Source organism: Podarcis melisellensis (genome assembly GCF_964234715.1).
Source record: "Podarcis melisellensis genome assembly, chromosome: 1".
NCBI lineage: Eukaryota > Metazoa > Chordata > Lepidosauria > Squamata > Lacertidae > Podarcis > Podarcis melisellensis.
The window spans coordinates 82,746,157-82,767,723 of NC_138528.1; the positions used below are offsets into that span (position 1 = coordinate 82,746,157).

At 48.0% G+C, this 21,567-nt stretch overlaps 2 protein-coding genes across 6 annotated transcripts; one reads left to right on the forward strand and one right to left on the reverse strand.

Moving 5' to 3' along the window:
• The first annotated feature begins 198 nt into the window (after positions 1 to 198).
• RPS6KB2 (ribosomal protein S6 kinase B2) lies at positions 199 to 14,019 on the forward strand. Of its 5 annotated transcripts, none has more exons than XM_081926286.1 (15): positions 199 to 351; positions 738 to 772; positions 2,641 to 2,764; positions 4,861 to 4,929; positions 5,019 to 5,166; positions 5,310 to 5,367; positions 7,387 to 7,487; positions 7,849 to 7,939; positions 8,083 to 8,173; positions 8,681 to 8,788; positions 9,974 to 10,036; positions 11,423 to 11,500; positions 12,603 to 12,710; positions 12,856 to 12,968; positions 13,169 to 14,019. In XM_081926286.1, exons 1-15 carry the CDS (start codon positions 277 to 279, stop codon positions 13,332 to 13,334), a joined length of 1,428 nt encoding a protein of 475 aa, XP_081782412.1. In that variant the 5' UTR covers positions 199 to 276; the 3' UTR covers positions 13,335 to 14,019. The 5 variants fall into 5 exon arrangements, with proteins under 5 accessions (XP_081782412.1, XP_081782411.1, XP_081782413.1 ...); XM_081926285.1 differs by having other exon boundaries at positions 237 to 351; positions 5,019 to 5,133; XM_081926287.1 differs by lacking the exon at positions 199 to 351 and adding an exon at positions 388 to 461.
• A 175-nt stretch (positions 14,020 to 14,194) lies between these two features.
• On the reverse strand, positions 14,195 to 19,699 carry PTPRCAP (protein tyrosine phosphatase receptor type C associated protein). The gene is made up of 2 exons (XM_081926296.1): positions 19,554 to 19,699; positions 14,195 to 15,038 (listed from the first exon to the last, which is right to left on the reverse strand). The coding sequence occupies exons 1-2, from the start codon at positions 19,593 to 19,595 to the stop codon at positions 14,430 to 14,432; spliced, it is 651 nt and encodes a 216-aa protein (XP_081782422.1). The 5' UTR covers positions 19,596 to 19,699; the 3' UTR covers positions 14,195 to 14,429.
• Between the last annotated feature and the right edge of the window lie 1,868 nt (positions 19,700 to 21,567).

The following is a 21,567-nucleotide window of genomic DNA, read 5'->3' on the forward strand; positions in this document are numbered from 1 at the left end:
TAGAAAGGGGTGCGCGTGCAGGAAGGTGTTGCACTTCTCCCTCTTTATTCACAGTGTAAAATGGAGACGATCACTTCCCCCGCACCCTTAAAACAGGAAACCGGGAGTGAGGTGCGAGTGCGGCCACTCTTTTCCCGCCTCTCTATGATACGCTCCCGCAGAAAGGGCGGAAGCCTCGGTCCCATGACGACGATAACACCCGCGTCGCTGGGGAGATGACGACACTCAAGGAGGCGGGGCCTGGAAGGCCGCGGGGGTAATCGGGGATCCCCTGCTATGGCCGGCGTCTTCGACATCGACCTGGAAACGGAGGAGGGGAGCGACGGGGAGGAGCCTGAACTGGGGGCCTTGGTGAGGCGGGTTAGAGACTGATAGAAGGGAAAAGGGGGTGGGCCTAGCAAGGAAGGCAGGAAGGCAGGCTGGGGAGTGGAAAGGAGGGAGGGAAGAAGCAAGTTAAGACAGTAAGTAAGAGCGCAATAGTATAGATCCTTACTCGGAAGTAAACCCCACAGAGCTCAAGGGGGGTTCCTTCAAGGCATGTTGGTACAGGATCGCAGCCCATCAGTGAGGTCCTGTGCATGTCTACTGAGAAGGCAGCCCCTCTGAGCTTCAGTGGAGCATATTTGCAGCCTTAGTGCCTAATACGTCTCCCACACTGGCTGGGACACTCCATTTCCCCTGGTACTGATTGACCTCTGCTTTGTCTCTCCATCTCTCCCCCCCCCCCCTCTTTTCAGGAGGTGGACCCAGATCTTCGCCACACAGGCTCTGAGTGAGTATAATACAAAGTCCTGCATTGCATCCCTGGGAGGATTTTGCTGTGCTTCTTTGACCACAACCAGCTTACCCTGTCCCTCTTGCCTCTCAGGCTTATCTGGACTAGGTTTCTTGTCTGAGATATAGGCAGACTGGCAAGAATTGCCGTGGTGAGTCACCGGGGGCCCATCTGTAGTCCCAGCTAATCATATGGTCTTGGCATCTAGTACTTAGAGGCTCCCCTAAGCCCAAAGGCATGTTGTCATTTTGTTATATGGTGCTGTCATTGTTACATGACGGTACTTCAAAGGAATGTGTAAGTCAAATTACAGGCCCTGCCCTAAGGAGCTTACAGTCAGCCTTTTGATGGAAGGGTGGCAACAAAGGGATAGGATGGGAGAAGCAAAGCTAACCAGGATGCTACATGCAAAATTTATTAAAACTACCACCACTCGATTTCCACTGCCAATGCAATCCACTGTTTACCACTCTCATAAGGAATATGTTGGAGGTAATATAATTGCCTTGCTGAATTGGAGACTAAGGCCTGTGTAGCTGAGCATATATTTTTTCCAAAAAACAGCCAGCTAGATCAGATGCTTCAGGGCATTCACAAAGCAGGGCATGGAGGTGATGGTAGCAATGTCTGACATTTAACAGGATACAGAGCTTCCATTTAGCCATCAGAGATAGCTTATATTTCTTTGGCAGTGGGTTCAGTGCTGACAATCTAGGAATTTTATGAGATCTTGAGTATGTGAACTTAGTCTTGTGCCTGTAGCTACAGTAACAAGACTTCAGGAAAGTGTGGACCAGTGTATCCATACTCTTCAGTACCTTTTGCTATCAGAGAACCCTTATCTACTCTGTTTGCCTTAGTTTTCAACTTTTGTTCTGTTCCAGTGAGCAAGCAGCAGTTGCTGTATAGATTAGTCAGAATGTGACTAATGTGTTCTCACACAGTGTGAAAAAGCTGTTTCTCTCCCACCTGTCAGGAAAGTCAATTCTCTAGTTAGACTTCAGCAAGGGTCCTGATTTTGCTTTTGAGGCCATTTACCCCAAACCATGACTACCTGCTTCACACCTGATGCCATTTGTGACATCAGGTGTGGGGCAGGTAAATATACAGCTGCAAAGGAGCAAATCAGGAGCCAAAAGTGCCCTTTGGGTTGTCCTTTGGCAAATGGCGTTCTCTGCAAGTAAGTCTCACTGGGATCACCTGGGCTAGAGAGTTCCTCACCAGCTGTTTGGTGCCGAGAGCTAGCCTCATTAAAGTTTCCTGTTTGCAAACATGATTTGGATTCAAACCACATCTGCAAAAAGACATTTTTCTTCTGCTATTTGGCAGAGGAAAACTGTCTTCAAAGAGGCTTGTCGTAACCCCTGGTCAGCATTTATAGCCCTTTGAATCACAGTCTCTTCACCTGTCAGAGTTGGCCTGCAGTGGGTGGAGGAGGTAAGGATCCAATTGGCCTGCCCCTGATCTAGACTATCAGATTGCCAGAGGAGTAATGGTTTTCTTTCATTTCTAAACACTCTCTGCTTGTGTTCTAAGGTAATGTAACTTAAGGAACTTCACAGGAGGTAAATTTCCTGGTCCTGCCTCTCTACAATAATGCTCCATTCCGCATGGTTCAGGGAGGCCCTGTGTTAATTCAGTGAGGCTTTGCAGGGGGAAGGAGGAAATGGGAAATTAGCTTTCTGTGAACTTTCTTCAGTTAACCTATCTTGGAGTTCCTGCCTGTACCTTTATAGAACACATATGACAATTTGTGGTTTCAATGGTTCTCTTCACTCTTTTTATATATTTAACTGTCAGACTTCACTTTGAAGGAGCTTCTCTGCTGTTCCTTTATTTCCCTTGTCCTTCTTTCCCGTCCATAGACTGGTGCCAGGTCATTATGAGGAAATTGAAATCTCTGAGAGTATTGTCAACAATGGCCCAGAGCGCATTGGGCCCCACTGCTTCGAATTGCTACGTGTTTTGGGCAAGGGTGGCTATGGCAAGGTGAGCAGTGCTTTGGGGTAGTGCGCATTGGGAGGGTGGGGAAAGTAGGGCAGTTACGCTTTGTAATGTACATATCCCTGTCCCCTGTTGTTGAAAAAGAACAACAACTAATTAATAGCAACAAAAACAAAAAAGCCAATCTGTTTTTCTGTTTTGTTGCTATTAATTAGTTGTTCTTTTTCAAAAAAAGTCAACTCAAAACAAATATTAAAAATAAGTGTGAAAGTGAGAGTAAAAACAACCTAAGATTCACAAATATTATATAAGAGCTGCCAGGCTGCTTAGTAGGAAGCTTTCTACCACTTAGTGTGAAGCTTTCTACCACTGTTTAAATATCTGCACTGGCTCCCAATTGGCTACCAACCAAATTCAAAGTTTCCATGCTGACTTTTAAACCCTAAACAACTGGAGACCAGGATACCTGGCAGGTGGCCTCTCACTGGCAGTAGAAGCCATCTTTACAATTTCCCATGAAGCCCCTGCTTGTCCTTCCATCACCAGCAAATGACCATTTGCTGAGCTATCTCCTAGGTTGCCCTCCCTTGGGTAATTTGTGAGGTGGGGGCAGTAGTGATCTTTAAACACCTCTTTAAAATTTATGTTTACCCAAGGTAAGTACTTTCCTGCAATTTGACTCCAAATTTTTTGTTGTGTACTCTGCTCAGTTTTATTTGTGATCATCATTTTTCGTGTTTATCTGGTTCTTAGGTAATTTCAGGCTTATGGAGGAAGTGAGATGGATGAAACAGGAAGAGAGGCATGTAGGAGGCAGGGAGCGTTTGACTTATGCCAAAGTTGACCAGTTAAAATACAGGTTATTTTTAAGACCATGCCATGTTGATTAAGACTTTCTTTTGTTTTCCATGAACCTGCTAAGGCAAATAGACTGGGAAACCATAACATGCCCACTTCTCCTTGTCCTATAGTTTCATCGACTGTGTGGTATCTGACTATGACAGGGGACTGACCTTGGGCAGTCAGATGGGAGCTGAGTCAGACATGCAGGCTGTGTATCTATCTCCCGTTATTATTCATTATCACCATCATTACAGTCATACCTTGGATCCCAAATGCCTTGCTAGTCGAATGTTTTGGCTCCCAAACGCCACAAACCTGGAAGTGAGTGTTCCAGTTTGCGAACGTTCTTTGGAACCTGAACATCCAATGCAGCTTCCGTGGCTTCCAGTTGAGTGCAGGAAGCTCCTGCAGCCAATCGGAAGCCGTGCCTTGGTTGTCAAACGTTTTTGGAAGTCGAATGGACTTCCGGAATGGATTCCATTCGACAAACAAGGTACAACTGTACTTTATTAAGGGCCTTTGACACAGTCATCTCAAGGAGATGTATGACAAAAAACAGGTGCTTCTGTCATCCCTTCCCCAAAGGACTTCCTGCATGGTTGCACAGTTCATAGACATGTACACATGCATCATTGCATCATGTTGAAGCAGCCCTCATGCTGCAAGCTGGGCTTCCAGTTGTGTAGTTGACAGGATTGGGGCCTCTCTTGTTTAGTTTCCAGATATGTGGTTTTTTGAGTCCTTGACAGGATTGCCCTCCCTCTAGCCCAGCCTTCTGCAGCCTGGTGCTCTCAAGATGTTTGGCCTACAACGCCCAGCATCCTCAATCAATATGGCCAGTAGTCTGCAATGATGCAAAATTATAGTGCGAAACATATCTGGAGGGCACCAGGTTGGGAAATGCTGCTCTACCCTTTGCCCCTTGAGTTCTTTAGCAGCCCCTGGGGAAGAGGGCGCAATGCTGTGAGTCATTGGCAGTGGCATCGTTAGATGCCTACTCTGAAGCAGGCTTGTGCAGAGTACCCAGGGCTCTGTACTGAGGGCTGTGACATACCTGATCCATTCTGGATTTTTGCCATCATGCTGTGCGATGAGTCTTGCTTGTTCCCTGTGCCATTCTCTTATATAAATGTTGAGCACACCGGAGATGAAGGTTGCAGAGACTGGATGTATGATGGGGGAGTCTGAGGGCCAATGATACCTGGCAAAGCTAGAAAATGGGTGGGACCTCATGAGGCTCCTCTCTTCAGTCTGCCACGGGCTGCTCATCTTGCTTATTGCTTCTGTGCCCACTGTAGGTATTCCAGGTACGGAAGGTGCAGGGCACAAATGCTGGGAAAATATTTGCCATGAAAGTCCTAAAGAAGGTAAGCTGCCTGTCTCTTTGCAGTAAAAGGTATGTGTGCTGTTTCATCCCGTAGCGGGGACCTTCATTCTCTCTCGGTGTCTCCTGCAGGCCAAGATTGCCTGTAATGCCAAGGACACAGCCCACACAAGGGCAGAGAGAAATATCTTGGAGGCCATCAAGCACCCCTTCATTGTGGACCTCATCTATGCCTTCCAAACTGGTGGTAAACTCTACCTCATCCTGGAATGTCTCAGTGGTATGGAATCAAAGATCAGCCTCCGTCAGTGGAAAGGGGACTGTCCCAGTGGCTTGGTGCAACTCCCTGGGAGCCAACCCCTTCAACTCCAGGTGGATTTGGGGATGTGAGCTGATGATTTCTCTTCCTCCTGTGTTTTCTAGGTGGGGAGCTTTTCATGCAGCTGGAGCGAGAAGGCATCTTCCTGGAGGACACGGCCTGGTCAGTGCAAGCACCACTCTAGACTGCATGGGGGTAGTCGGGAGGACTGGAGTTAGCTGCAGGATCTCTCTCCTGCTTCGTACACTGGCCATATAATCTCTTGTGTTAGGGGTAGGAAATCTGTGGCCACCCACATGGTCAGGGATTGTGGGAGTTGTAGCCCAACAACACCTGGAGGGGCCTAGGTGGCCCATCTCTGTTCTGTACCACTTGCAGCAGTTCTGTAGGTAGGGTTTGAATGAATGGGTTTTATGGATATGCCTTTCAAAACAAAACAAAGCCAAGACTGTTTGAAAATCCTAACCTAATCTATTGTTTGAACATGGGATGGAAAATTGGCCCAGATCCTTAACGGTGACAATTCAGTAGCTTTGTGCTCACTGAACAATGCAGGATAAATATAGGAAAATGACCCTGGTGTGGTTTCTTTAAAGCAAAACAAAAACCTTGTCTTCTAATGTGTCTCTCTTTTTTGAACTATCTGGATGACATTACTAAACTAATCTGCCATGCGAGTAGTAGGTTGGACCATCTGGTTTTACTTGATACATGAAAAAAAGAGAGATTTTGTTGTTTGTCTTCCCAGGACAAACATCATAGGGTGCAGCCTGCCTTGCCTTTGTTCCATTGCTGACTCAATCCCCTGTGTGTTTACTTGGAAATAAATCGCAGTCTGCTGAGCATAGTTTACTGTTGTGTGTTTAGCAGTACTGCTTTAATCAGTGTCCTTTCCCTCATATGAATTTTTGTTGCCTTCACCTGTAACGATTTATTCTAAAATAGATTGTATTGGTCTTTTTAAGCACCACTGTCAGTTGAACATCCACAGTGACTTGTGTTACTATGTGGATTTTTTAGAGCACACCTACTCTGACTTGAGTACCTATTAAAAATTACAGCTTCAGTCTTAGAGCTGTTTCTTTGGGGATTTAACCCTTGAGCAGCTACCGTATTCAAGGACTGGTAGCCCTCTGGGAAGAGTCCAGCGCATCAGGCAACACAAAATTGTCAGCTAGCCAGGGCAGTGATTTTGAGCTAACACCCCTTGTGACTGGTCTTGCTCACATCATTGCGGGCCATTGAACATACATCTGCATAATAAGATGACCCCATGGAAAATTTTGCCTGGTACAACTGCAAAAATTCACTTGAAATGACTCCTCCTGCAGCCACGGCATTGGTTTATCTCCTGCGTGCACTGTAACATCAAACAAGCTTGCTGTTTTAAAAATCCATAGTGCACACGGTGAGATAAATGCACAGTGGGATAAATGCAGATGCGACAGAAATTCAAAAGCACTTGCCAACCAGGGAAGAGGAACAGATCGAGCATTCTCAAATAAGGCAGCTCTCCCCATTGTTGTCCAATGAAAGAGGGTCATTGTATTTGTGTGCAGCGGCATGTTGCTGCTCCTCCCTCTGGCCTGACAGGAAGGAGTGCCCTATAAATGCATGTAGCTGTTCTCAACCCTGATGATTCTTCTGTGGGGCTTCCAGAGCTTTAACTGTTGCTGGAAGTGGGTGGGCATGAGGTAATGCAATAAACACCAGCATAAAATACTGGATTGCTCAACCATGCTCTTGAGGCACGTTGGAGCAAATGACTCAATGACATTCAGAAAGGATTCTTGGGAACTTGTAGGTCTTTAATGAAGAGTAAATTTTGGGTGCCTTGCCCCTGCTCATTAAAATTCCAGAAATCATCACATTCTTTCCACTTCCCCAAGCCAAAAGGAACCTTGACTTACCTGCACCAAACAGGTATTCCTGGCTGTACCGGAAGATGCAACTTCCCATCCAGCTGCTTTCTTGGCAATTGGGTCCTTTAGTCCCACAGATGGACTGAATTTTGTGGATTGCACTCCCCTTTTGATTGACACCAGGCTTTCTGTTAGCAGTTTGCACTGGCTGTTGTTGGGACCCGTGATTCCTCAAATATTGACATGGCAAGCCCATTCTGAACTGTTTGGGTGGCTTGTGTTCCTGCTGCTGACTGAGTACTTTCCCCTCTTCTTCCAGTTTCTATCTGAGTGAGATCACTCTGGCTCTTGGTCACCTGCACTCTAGTGGCATCATCTACCGGGATCTCAAGCCTGAGAACATCATGTTAAACAGCCAGGGTAGGCAGCAGCATTCCCAGTGTGCAAAAGGAGTGTGTGTGGATGGGGGGAGTACCTTGGTTTCAGTATGCTCCTTTCCCTCAGTTTATTTATTACTCATAATGCTAATTTATTATCCACTCCTCACCCTTTGAAAACAGAGCCCCATCCCTGTTCTCTATCAGAGTCCCAACCACCACAAGTTTCAAGAACAAAAGAACTCTTCCCTTCTGTGGTTTCCAGCAAATGCATTTTGGACCAGTTGAAGTTTCCGAGTTATCCTCAAGGGCATCCCCACACGCAGCACATTAAAATAACCTAATCTCGAAGTTACTGCCAAGGCAGTAACCGGAACTCACTTTCCTGGTTTCCTCTTCTGCAGGGCACATTAAGCTGACGGACTTTGGCCTCTGTAAGGAGTCCATCCACGACGGCGCTGTCACCCACACCTTTTGTGGCACCATAGAATACATGTAGGTGACTTGGACTCCTGGGCATTTTTGAGAAATCAGCACATGCTTTCTTCCGGTTCAGTTTGGGTGGGAAATATATGTGGGTGACTACCATCACAATATTATTTCTCCCTCTGCCCCCGCCCCCCCCACTTGCCTTCCAGGGCCCCAGAGATATTGCTGCGCAGCGGCCACAACCGAGCAGTGGATTGGTGGAGCCTCGGTGCTCTGATGTATGACATGCTCACTGGATCGGCAAGTCTCGCTCATGCTGTGTTTGAAGGCGGGGTTGGAAGCAACAGGGCACGGGGTGTCGACAGAAGGGATGCCACACGTGACTGAGGGAGGGAGGAATTGTAGATCAGTGGTTAATGATGGGCCGGGTTGCAGATAGCCTTGTATCTGGCTCAGCTGGCAGTGGTCTTAGATACTAAGCAACCAACTGAACAGGTTCTGGGGGGGAAATGGCAACATCTCACTACTAGTACTGTCTAGTAAGGCGTTTGAAGGGGGGGGGACTGCTGCTGCTTCCTTGTCTGTGTGTCTTCGTGTCTCTGTTCCGGGGCCTAGCACAACTTCATTGTCTCCAACTTCTATTCTCAAAGGGTTTGCACCAATGTTTTGCTGTTGGTTTCCATGCTGCCCCCTTAGCCTTTCCCTCTCTGTTTCTCTTTTCCCCACCCTGGCCACCTGCACTTGCTTGAGCTGCCAAGCAGATTCTTCCTCCTCCTCTGCTGAACCCTCTGTGTCCCTGCCTTGCAGCCGCCATTTACAGCTGAAAACCGCAAAAAGACCATGGACAAGATCCTGAAAGGGAAGTTGGCGCTTCCACCCTACTTGACCCCCGATGCCCGTGACCTGATCAAGAAGGTACCAGCCCACCTGTCATTGAACTGGGTCCTGCAGATTGCATTTTTGACTGCCTTGTTGCTTAGGTTGCTATCACACCTTCCTCCCCCGGGCATCTTGCAAATGCTGCTTATATGCTTTAATAAATGCATTACTTATGGGTATGTAAGGGTAGGCAGGGCCAGCATACTTTGGCAGCCAAACCACTTGTGGTTCTTGAGAGGGATGGGGAGGGGAGAGTGTCTCTATTCAATGTGACACTCAGCTTTGGAGGTAGGAACCCCTGAGGTTCAGCACCAGCCCAGTGATTGTCCCCTCCTTGGTTCCTAGCTCAGAAGGGCTCTCCAGAACAGAATTGTTGATCTGTATAGTTGGAAGGGATCCTGAGGGTTACCCAGTCCAACCCCCTGCAATGCTGACATCAACCAGAACTGCCCAGTACCTTTCAGTACATGACCTACCATTTCCTTCTTCCCAGAGCTGCTAGAACTGGGAAGTTTGTGTGTGTGAGTGTGCATGTGTGTGCATAGTTTGCATACCACCATGCAGACGATCATCTTCCTCCTAAGCTTGGAAATGGTGAAGCGGGAGGAGGGGGCTTGCCATTCCTTTCTCTTGCCTCTGGCTGCTGTGTGACCACCTCTTCACTTCCTGTAATCACCGGTCATGGTGGAGAGGCCAGCTGTCCTCTATCTCTCAGCTTCAGGAAGTACTTGGTGCAGACGCTGATGCTGCAGAGCATACAAGCTGAAATGGATGGGGATGTAGTGGGTGGAGGGCAGCAGCACCCCTCACACCGAGTGCTCCATTGCCCCGAGAGGCAGGGAGGAGGGGCAGGCCGTGTGCCTGGTACTGGCTAGGGTTGGGGAGGGAAGCAGGTGGAAGCTTGTGCCTCCATGGATGGTGGTGATGACATGGCAGCATGGCCAGTTGTTTGCTGTTATGGAAACTCTAGTCCATAAGATCTGGAGGTGCCAGATAGGGGAAGGCTGCCATAGTTGATGTGTAGACTCCTGTTCATGTGAACAGCGTTCTGATAATTGTGGACTCAAACCTCATCCTGCGTTCTAGAGTCCTGAGTAGAATAAAACAGAGGTTATTGTGGAAGTGCTATGCTTGTGAGTCCCATCTGCTTCAAGAGTCTGCTTCTGCCCTTTGAGCTTCCCTGAGCAATATTTCTTCCATGCATTCTCTCTCTTTTCCCAGTTCCTCAAAAGGCATGCCAGCCAGAGGATCGGGGGCGGGCCAGGCGATGCTGCAGATGTGCAGGTAAATTGGACGAGGGGACAGGGGCAGGCTGTGCTCTGGATGGAGGTGGTGTTAGTGAACTCAAACAAAAGTGTAGCCCATTTCCAGGCCTACTGTGGCAGGAATTGAGCAAAGCATTCAGAATCCTGAGAATCTATACTTATAAGAATCTATAAAAGGCAAGTTTCTCTCCTTTAAAAATATGTAAGCACTGCCTGGTGAAATTTCTGGAGTGGAGCAGGGGGGGTCTGTGCTCTGGGCAGCATTTCCAAATCTTCAGCAGCTTGCATAGTTCTTTGCCTCTTCCAATAATGATTTAAAGCAGAGTATATTTCTGCAAATGTGCTTAAACGAAACCATCTAGGTTGCAGAAGTCAGCTTTTCATGGTATAGGATTTCAATGAGGTACTTTCATTTCTTAAGTTCATCTGTCCTGAGTTCTTTGGATAGGATAGGCCAGATAGAAGCAACCTGAAGTCCTTTCCAGGCTCCTGTCCTCTTCTCCCTTCATCCCCTCCCAAGGGTTTTTCTTCTTCTCAGCTCATAAAATTCTGCACTACTGATACCTGGTGATTCACCTATATGCCAATTTTAGTAGCTGAGAAGATTGTTGGAGAAAGCTTGTTGGGAAAACCAATGTTACGTTCTATACCATTTGTGTAAGCAGTACCATGTTAAGGGGAGGAAAATCTGGCACACACAATGTGACTTTCGTGGTCTGTGCTTAGCCTTTTCACCACCATTTCTCAATAATTTTGTGACCACTGATTTTCACCCATAGCTGTATATGGTGTTCTGCTGTTCAAGTCACCCATTTAATTTGAAGTCAATCAGGACTGAGCTCTACATTCAGGAAAAAAGCATGCAGTACAGCCTCCCATGGACTGTGGCGCCAAGAATCTTCTCCTTGACATGCTAACTTTTATAGATAGGAAAATTTTGTTCTTGCAGGAAACACTCCAATCCCTGATCCAGTATTCACATTCTGAAGTGGCACCATCTTTAGAAGGCTGTACCTCTAATTCATTTTCTGAAACATGCAGATTGGGCCCCAATTCTGTACTTGAAAAAGCCTACATTTGTTGCCAAGTTGAAATGACCACAAATGGGAATTTTACAAGAGGAAGTCAGCTTTTTGTTTGGTGTTCGAGTGATGGGTAGCCACTGTGGTGTCTATGAGCACTGTAGCCATCCTGCTTCTCTGGCTTTTGTGCTTGATAGACAAGGAAGCGGGGGTGGGGGTGGGGGGAGTTTTCCTGACAGCATAACTATAAATCTGTGGAGTGCAATTTTTCCACCTGCAGGCATTATGAGAGCAGCCTCAAATTTTAGGATTTTGAGGGCTGCTTTGTTTCAGGAACTTCAGATAGTTCTGGGTAGCAATAACTTCCCTGCCTTGCCTTTCAGAGACACCCATTTTTCCGACACATTAACTGGGATGACTTGCTGGCTAGGAGAGTTGACCCACCCTTCCGGCCATCACTGGTAGGACCCCACTCCTTTCTTCTCACCTAGCCCATATTTCAGCCCATGGCCTTCTTGGTTCTCAACACTTTAATCCTGCGTTGTAGCTTATGAAACTGAAACAGTAATTGCATTCTGCGCCACACACCCTTTCCTTTGGCTGGCTAAAAGCCACGGTTCCTGTTAAACCCATGTGCTCTATGTCTCCCTCCCTCTGCATGGGAGCTCTGCTAAGGTGCTGTGTTGTTTCCCCCAGATCCTAGTGCCAGATTTATCCAAAGATCCGTTATCAGATCATTTCACTCTGTCCTTCTTAGCTTCACCCCTTGGGCAATTCCAGTGTAGTTGTGGCTAACCTTGGTTGGTTAACTGTGTGGCTCCTGTGGAACAGACTCCCCAAACCTGAGGACCACCACATGCTTTGGACTGTAAGCCCTAGCCAGCATGGCCCAAGGGTCAGCAACAATGGGAATTGGAGCCAAAATATCTGGAGGATGCCGGGTTTGGAAAAAGGTTTACCAGAACTACCACATGTTCTTTGTTACCTGGTCAAAATAGCAGCCCTTAGTTTGCGTAGGTAGTTGATAAAATGGGTGACGACTCTGTTTCCTCATAACCATGCATGGAATTGATGGCAGAGATCAAAGATGCAGTGTAAGAAAAACAGGATGGCTAAATGGATAATTAATCCATGTTGAGTGATCTTGACTTCAAGATGGTCCCCTGAGCTGTTGTAGGTTATAGTACCTCTGCAGTCCATTCTTCCTGTACCAATTTGCCCTGCCTAATCAGCCCAGAGGAGGGCGGTGTGGTGTCTCCCTGGAACTCCTACTAGTTCTCTTGCTCTCTGTACAGTGGTACCATGGTTCACAAACTTAATCCCTTCCGATGGACTCCCAAAACCATTTGAAAACCAAGGCCCGGCTTCCGATTGGCTGCAGGAGCTTCCTGCACTCAATCAGAAGCCGCGTCGGACGTTCGGCTTCCGAAAAACATTTGCAAACCGGAACACTTACTTCCGGGTTTGCAGCGTTCGGCAGCCAATTTGTTCAACAACTAAGCTGTTTGAGAACCAAGGTACCATTGTATACTGATCACCTCTTCCTCCCTTTCCCACCTGCAGCAATCCGAAGACGATGTCAGCCAGTTTGACACCCGCTTCACCCGGCAGACCCCCGTGGATAGTCCTGATGATGGCTTCCTCAGCGAGAGCGCCAACCAGGCCTTCTTGGTAAGGGACATGCAGCAGTGTTTGCCTTTCCCTAGCAAAGGGGCTGCAGGGCTGCTGCTGCTGCTGCTTCTGAGTTAAACCAAATCCTGAGGCTGCAGTAGCGGCCCAGATCGTAGCCGTGTTGACCAGCTGTTTCCTTCTGCAGGGATTCACCTACGTAGCCCCATCAGTGTTGGAGAGCATCAAGGAAGGCTTTTCCTTCCAGCCCAAGCTGCGATCTCCCCGCCGTCTCAACAGCAGCCCCCGCACCCCTGTCAGGTAAGAGAGAGCCACAAGGTGGCCTAGATGCTAGAGTGCATTCCTCATGGGACTAGGGCAAAAGCAGGGTGAGCTGCGCTGCCTGGGCCTTGGTCACTACGATACCTATGGCTCTATGTGGAATGGGGGGCAGGAGAGGACAGGGAGGCATGTAAGTGGTGAAGTCAGGAACTGGCTTAACTCCAGCCCATGTTTTGCAGCCCATTGAAGTTCTCACCCTTTGAAGCCTTCAAGCCAAGCACAAGCACGGAACAGATGGAGCTGTCGCCGCCCTCGCTCATGCCGGTGCCAGAAGTCTCCGCTCCGCTGCCCATCAAAACCCCATCGGGCACCAAGAAGAAGAAGGGCCGGGGGCGGGCCCGGTAGCAGAGGCAGCAGTGAGATCCTTGGACCGTCCGCCTTGGCAGGGCGGAGCGCTCTGGTTGCCCAGGTGGACGGGGGCTCAGAGGTGGAGAGAGCTGTGCCACAGCAACGTCAAGCCCTGTTTGGGGAGCACCTTTTCTCCCCTGCTGCAAGGGGCCACCTTCCCTCCCAGCTGCAAAGGGTGGTGTGGTGTTGGTGCTTTTCCGTCATAGGGAACGATCCCTACGTGAGGTGCTTTCTTTTGAAATATATAGTGAAACGTGGTGGGAACAGAGGGAAGCTGAGACACACAAAGGATCGGTCAGAGGGCGCCTGCCTCGGGGCTGAGTACACTGCCATCTTACTGGCGGTGCATTTTGCGTGAGTGTGAACTGGGGGTAGGGAGGACTTTGCTGTTAGGACATGCAGTCTGGCTCTCCTCGCTGCTGCCAGACCCGTGGCAATTAAAGCTTTAGGACTTGTAAAGCAAGGGGCGCAACTTTGACCAGGTGGAAAGGATTGAGCGAATCCTACTAGGTGGAGTTGCACCCTCTCGCGAGAAACGTCTGCACCCGTCTACTTTCCCCAGTGTGCACCAAGTGCCAAAAACTGATGCTGCTCCCTAAGTGGCCGTGGCCAGGTCAGTCTTTCCCCCGGGCTACTACCTATCTAGCAGTGCCTCTTTCTGTACCCTTGACTGTGAGTGAATCCTAGCGGTCTAGTTCCCGCCCAGACGACGGGCTGGTAAGTGGCAAGGATTTAACAGCTTGTTTCTGTGGACTGCTGCCACGATGCCCGTGAAGCTTGGCCTTTGCCAAGTAGTACAGTTATGGTAGGAGAGAGCCATGCTGTGCTTCAGTCCACAAGGAGACCGCTACGGTGTCTCTTATCTCCCCTCTACTTTATTTGTCATAGGAAACTTTCAAAACAAAATGGAAACTCAGGCTGCATTTTTGGCGGGGCAGGCGATCGAGCAAGCTAGGTGCAAACGGGAAGGGGTCAAAAGGCAACACAGGGCAAAAGCAGCTTTTGCTATGTCCATGGGATGGGGCGGTGAACTGCCTTCAGTCTGTAGCTGTCTTTGCAGCGAGTGCTTCAGTGCCCTCTATCCTGCTGCTTCTAGAGGGCAGTGACATGCAGCTGTTTGCCTGGGTCCTCCCAGGCCGCTGTCCCAGAGAAAGAATGCAGATCACTCAGGAGAGCCCCTGCGCTGCTCTCTGTTGCCTTTGGGGCCCCTTCTTCCTCCGAGGCCTCCTGCACTGCTTTATCTTCTGCTGGCTCCGGATCAGCCTTCTCCTTGGATGCTTCTTGCTTTTCCTCCTCTTCTTCCTCCTCCTCCTCGTCTTCTCCTTGGAGGAGCTGCTGCTGCTCCCTCTCATCCCCCACATCAATGGGTTGCTCCTCCCCGGACTCTTCGTCTCCCAGCTTCTTGTCCTGGTGTCCCTGTAGTGGCTCTCCGGGGAGTTCCCCTCCCCAAAGCCCTTGCCATCGGAGCATCAGGCCCCTCAGCAGGCGCTGGGGGTGGTACCTTCCTCCTGAATTGCGGCTCAGCCGACGCCACGCCAGGAACAGCAAGAGGAGCAGCAGCAGCAGCAGGCAGACCAGGAAACTCACGACGATGTCATCGCTGCTCTTGCCGCGGCCGCCCCCTCTCTCTGGAGCTGCTCCCATGGCTTTCCCTGGAAACAGCAGGAGCAGGGCAGAGAGCGTGTGGACGAACTGGGGCCTCTACAGAGAAAAAGGAGCCAGGATGAGTCCCTGCCCCAGCAATTTTAATACGACAAGGAGCCTTGAATATTGGCCTGCTGTCTGCAGCTGTGGCGCTGTTCCCTGGGCTGTGTGGATCATGGAATCGTGCCCTGAAAACTCCCACTTGCACAGTGTTAGTTGGACTCTGATGTAGATGTTAAGGAGGGATCATGGTGAAAAGAGCAGGGCACTGCCATTGCTCGGAAGCTGTCTTAGTTTTTAAAATGTTCACCAGCAACTGCCTGCATATATATATTTTTAACCTACATGCTGCAGCTAGGAGGGCTTGCAATTAAAGAAATTGAAAAAAATGAGTTCCTGGCCTTGTGTGATGTTTGGGGATTTTATTGGATGCTGCAGTAGATCTGCTCATGGGGGCTTTGCATCATCAGTGGCAACTTGCAGACCACTAGACATTTGCTGAAGCGCTATAATGTAAGAGGAGCAAGAGTGTGTGTGATTGTTTCCTAGCACAAGCTCCACTGATACAGTCATAAAGACATATCCAGGTGGCAGAGGAGAAACTACAGCCAATAAGAGCTTATAGCAAGTTGACTATAAATTATGCAGGCTTAAGAAAATGTGCATGCACATATATTTTTCTTGCAGATTTCCCCTGCTATTTTTACATAATTTACTCTGCTATGTTAGGGAGGGACAAGGAGCTATGTAGGGTCTTTGGAAGTCATCTTCAGTGACTATTGTGGTTTTGGAAATTCAGCAAGAATTTCTCATGCTTATGATTGTGAAGATATGATAAAGCATGTACTTTTAAATATAAAAGCTGTGATTCTTTAGAAAGCTCTGTAAACAAAGCCACCCTCAATTTAACCTCAACCTTTGCTTCAGAAGGCAGAACCTCTGTTTGGTGCTTCGGCCATTGGCAAATACTGTACTGTCTGCCCCAAATGACCTGAGGCTCAGTATGTCAGGTGAGAGAAAAAGATATATTTTCGCTAAGCCAGCATATGAAGGTAGACAGTGCCAATTATCAAGCTTTGTAGTAACCAAGAAAGAGCTGGTCCATTTAAGTTGGGAAACATGGTGTTCCAGCCGAGAACGAACCGGGGACCTTTCGCATGTGAGGGGTCCATTTAACTTGGGCAGGTCTTGATTCAGCTAATTTTACAGGGTGTATTTGTCAAATGGCAAATGTCCTATTAGACGTATGGAAGGAAGTGGGCTGTAGAAGCAGACTGCAGGGAGTTTTGGCTAACAGTTTTGGTTTAATCGGATGCTGCATAGCCACACCTCTGCGTTGCACTGGCGCTAATGGAATACAGTCTGGGTGACAAGTCTGTTCTTTTCTTTTTCCTCCATGTTACTGAAGCGAGGCCGCTGAATATAAGGCTGATGCTATCAAGGAAAGGGTAATCTGGGAGAATATTAGGACTGAACATGCAGGGAAAGGGAAATTCCAAATCAATCTTGGGAGACAGCCTGCATAACTAAGCTTTAACTAACCTGGACTTTGGATATTTGTGGTCTTCTGTGACCTGAAAGTAGTGAAGTAAGAAGAAATAGTAGCATTAGGCAGAGAAAGCAGCAGCAAAGGAAACTAAGGTTGAGGCAATGGGACAGGATAAGAAGTCTCTAGCAGCACATGAACAGCAAAGTCTTTCCCCATGTTCCATGATACTAATCAGCAAGGTATCTTTACAGGAGATTTCCAGTCTACTAACAGGATTTTTTTTTGGTTAGGGAGTGGTAGAGTAGAATAAAGTTAGGCTAGGAGACAAGAGTTTGATAGAGCTATCGGCAGGTTTCTTACATTTTGAGGCTATTTTCTGTGGGTGCTGGATCTGTTTTCTGATCCACTAAGTTCACATCTATACCAGAGCCAATGGTTGGCAGCCCTTTCAATAGGCACATTTGGAATCTGGAGTGTCATGGGCATCAGTCACAAAATGGCTGCCACATCTAAAAAATGCAGGACCATAAAATGGTGCAGGCAACCCCCTCCCCAGTCAACGGGGGAAAAGCACAAATACCAGTCACAGGGAAGCCCTTTGCAGAAGAAAGAGTGCGTGTCTAGTCCTGTCCTCCAATGAAATGTATGTTTAAGGATGTGTGCTAAGTAAAGGAGAGCCTAAGCCAATAAACACAGGAAATGTGAATGTTAGGGGGTTTTTTAGGGGGGGGTATTTCTAGAGACCTTTTGTGGGCATGTGCACTAGTGAAACCTCGGGGTTGTATTCAAAGTTGTGCGAAAGAGATCTATCCCATCAATGATTTCTCATGTGACACAGCATTGTCCCACTCCTCTCTCTGTGCCCCGCATAAATCTAATGTATTTAGTTGAATACCACCTCATGTGCCTGTGTGCCTTGCAGCCTTGGTACTCTCACTTCTAAGAACTTGTCCTCTGCATGTTTAGAAGAGAGCAGCCATTTGGCACCATCAAGTCCCACAAGCAGCACAACGTGAACATTAGCAAATGGCTGCAGCAACAGCTTTCTCTTAAAGGTTGCAGGCCTTTGCAACCGGTTGCTTGCTCCTTTACACAGAGAAAGTAACTTAAGAGCAAGAGCATCGAAAGGCCTGTGAGGGAGAAAGGAGGCCATGGGATGGACATTGCCACTAGGGTAGCCCCTGCAGCAAATTATCATCAGCTTCCATTTTAGTTTGGGGATCGGGAGGGAGTGGCCCTCCAGGATTCCAACTCCCATCAGCCCTAGGCAGCATAGCCAAAGGGCAGGAATCATGAGAGTCCAATGATAGCTGGAGAATCCCATCCCTGAGCTACACTAAATGGAAGCCGAATTCTACTCCACCCACCCTCCAAGGGAGATACCTTGTCAGAAGGCTATTTGCATATGTATTACAGGTGGGCCATGGGGTTAGCCTTTATCACACTTTTAGCATGATTAAGTAGTATCAGCTTGTTAAGACAACAAAGCCGATGCTTCTTCAAAATGCTAAAACAGTTACTGAGTGCTATTAGGAGACCAGTTCTCTGTGACCCATTTTTTCTATAGAATCTGTACATCAGTCTCCTTCCTTGAAACAACTGGAACGGCAGCCAATGGGCCTACGCTACAGTATTTCTGAAGAATGTAGCAAGACACAAAGCACGGATGGGGAACTTGTGGCTCTCCTGCAGGGGGTAGACCACAGCTGACATAAGGCCATAGGTCAGTGGCAGAGCAAGTATCTGCTTTTCATACTGTAGGTTCCAGGTTCAAGTTCTAGAATCTCTAGGGCCAAACTCGGGTCTCCAGCTGTTTTTGGACTACAATTCCCACCATCCATGACTACTGGTCCTGCTAGCTAGGGATGATGGGAGTTGTAGTCCAAAAACAGCTGGAGATCCAAGTTTGGGAAACCCTGGTGTAGACAATACTGAACTAGATGGACCAATGGCCTGACTCAGTATAAGTCTATGTTTCTATAGTCCCTGACCATTAGCCATGCTGGCTGAGGCTAATGGGAGTTGGAGTTCAATAATACCTTGTGAGCAACAGATTTCCTATCACTGCTATCTACTGCAGCAGAAAAGACCTTTGCACCATCCCATATTAAAGGAAGCAGCTTTACCAACAAAGGATTGAAGGCAGCAAAAAACCCAGTTTTCAACTACTCGCAAAGGCCATTAAAGAGGCCAGCATCAGAGCATAGCTTAACCTTGGCGTTCTCTAGCCCAAAAGCAGAAATGTCATCTGATGGAACAGAAGAACTTTAAGAGTTAAGGCAGGACATCAAAGGAAACAGAAGTGTCCAAGAAGCCAACATGCCAGAGTAGTGCGCCTTATCAAAACTGCCCAGTGGAATAAGGAGGGAACACAGAACAAAGGACTATAAGCAATGAAAGAGACGCCATTCCAGTGCTGCAGGTCCTGGGCTTTCATCACAGCAAAAGGGAAACCGGGCACCATTGATACCTTTTAAGAGCTTTTGCCGCTTCCAAGTGGTCTTACACGCAGGGAGGGAGAGAATGCGGCACCTCAAGGCATCTCTTGAATTATTTTACGATTTTCCGTGCAGCCTTTTCACTTAAGAAAATGCCCAAGGGAGTACCTTCTCCTCCACTGTAGCAAAACAAATTATAGAGCAGCAACAGGATGGCCACTGCATTCCCACTCCCCTGCCAGTGGCAGGAGAGAGAGCACAAAGTGGAGTCCCTCTGGCCAACCAGGGATGGCAATGGGCAGCATCTAATCAGCCTTTGCCAACCCCCTCTCTTATTCTTCCTTATCTGCCTTAGTAGCCCTGCCTGCTCAACTTCTCCTGGAGAAAAGAGAGCCTGGCACCTCCTTGCAGAAGCCAAAGAACAGCAAATGGAAAGAGCCCAGTGAGAGGCTCAAAGCTTAACCAGCTATTCACAATAAGGAAACATTCTGGTTTCTAAGAGTCTTGGCCACTACTGTCTCAAGTCCAGTAGGGTTGTGCAACTTTGCCGCTTCTTGCTCTCACACACGTACACACTCTCTCACACACATGCCACCCTTCCAAATCCATCTTCTCCAGCCCTGTTGGGTCTACCCTCTTTCTTACCATCGTCAGGAGTGGAGTGCTCTTTGCTCTGCTGCACTGCATGTAGCCTGGAGGAAAATGAAACTTTGCAAGCGGTGGCCCTGTGTGTGCACTTTGGGGGTGGCGGAGAGATGTTTCCTGCCTCTGCTCTTCACCCTGCACAGAGAAAACACTGCAAAGCTATACTTAGCACCTGATGCAAAGAATCAACTATTTACCTCTTTTGGGTACTTCCAACCATTATCAGGCTTAAGCAGAACTTCCCCATTGCACTGATAAGCATCTCTCATTGGGAAGAAAGCCAGAATTATTAACCAAATTTGTTTCTCATGCTAGTAGTGTCTGTTCTGCTTAAATTTGGGGTGGAGAAGAGGGAGATATAAAATGCACCAAATCAAGTACTTTGGACAGCTATCAATGGTTGTGCCACCTTATTCACAAGGCTTTCAGGGCCTATGCTATGTACTGTAGCAGATTCCTGTGTGTTTGCTCCTCATCTGGGCTTGTACAACTGGATTAAGGACTCCTGATTGTAAAGGATAGTCCACTGCAGCTGATAGAGGAGTTTAAAGAAAAGTAAAGCACACTTCCACACCACCTACATCCCGGGAGGACGACGGCAGGGGTGTGTGTGTAATATAGAAGATGTACAGAGGGTGCTCAATAAAACTTGGCAGCTGTTTCCTTGCCCAGGAAAAGTAGAGCCAGGATGTGCTCTCTTCATTTCCACCACTTCATAGCCCTTGCAGTCGTATGGGAAAAGAGAGTGAACACTTTTCTATCCCGTCAGCAGCTTTTGTCTATGCAGAGAGCACAGATCACAAATTGGTACCGCAGTGTGGAGGCTTTGCATGCATGGTTTGCATTCACCTTACAACAACACTATTTCCTGCAGGCTCAGGCAGCAGAGGCGCCTTAATTCAACAGTGCCAACCACAAGTTTCCTGCCACCCCACCCCCAGAACAGCTTCTGCTGCTTGGTCTAGGACAGGAAGAGCAGCACACCTGCCACCTACACTCTTCCGGAGAACCTTAATGCGCAGCGGGTACCTACAGCGTGCATGCACTTTGGTAGAAATCATATTGGCTTCTCCAGCAGCCACAAAAGACATTGCTAGGAGCTAGATGCCCCACAAGCCCAGGAGATATTCTCTCTCTGCACATTCAGTGTTTACTGCGGTGGGAGATTGAATGTTTCTCAATTACTTTGCTTTGAAAAAACCTTGAAAAAGCTCCTAAGGGAGCAGCATTCAATTCATTGTGGTATTTTTAAACAGTGGAAATAAACAATAGATTGTGTGTGCACATACACACAGAGAGTAATGAATATAGCGGTTGATAGGACCGCATAAAAGGCAATTCGGCAGGAGCTAATTCAAACCAAAGGCCCGCCTGAACAATGTGGTCTTCAGCAGCTTGCAAAATGTCAAAGGGAGGAAGCTAGAGATGTATTTCTCACCCTTCTGAACTATGCTTCAATAGAGGAGGGAGGTGGAACAGAAACACACACACCATCCAGCAGATCTCCCAGGGTAAGCAGAATCAGCTATTACTTTAAATTCCCTGAACTGGGCTTGAACGAGTGCAGATTAAACAAAGGAGCCCCATGCCTCATGTCACAAGCTCCTGGCGTCAGCATCCTGCATTAGCTGCAGTTTCCAAATGATCCAATGCAGCCCCACAACGTTGCAGCAGTCCAAAGCAGGATGTGACCCAGGCATGACTCTTGCAAAAGGGGTGCAAGAGTGTTTTACATGTATGATGTGGCTGTGACCTTGCAAGCCTTGATGGGAGAACAGAGAAGAGATGTAGGAGGGAATTGTTGTTTTTGCTCCTGGCCCTGCCCACCAGCGGCCTATGGCCCTTGGAACTTTGCCTAGAAGAGAATGTGGCCCTCAGGCTTAAGAAGGTTCTCTGCCCCAGCCTAGCCCCTGTTCTGTCAAGGTTCGCCACAAGTCATCAGCTCCACAGTCTCATTGCTCCCAGTTCCTTATCCAACCAAAGACAACAAGTGGGCTGCACTCAAAAAGGCATG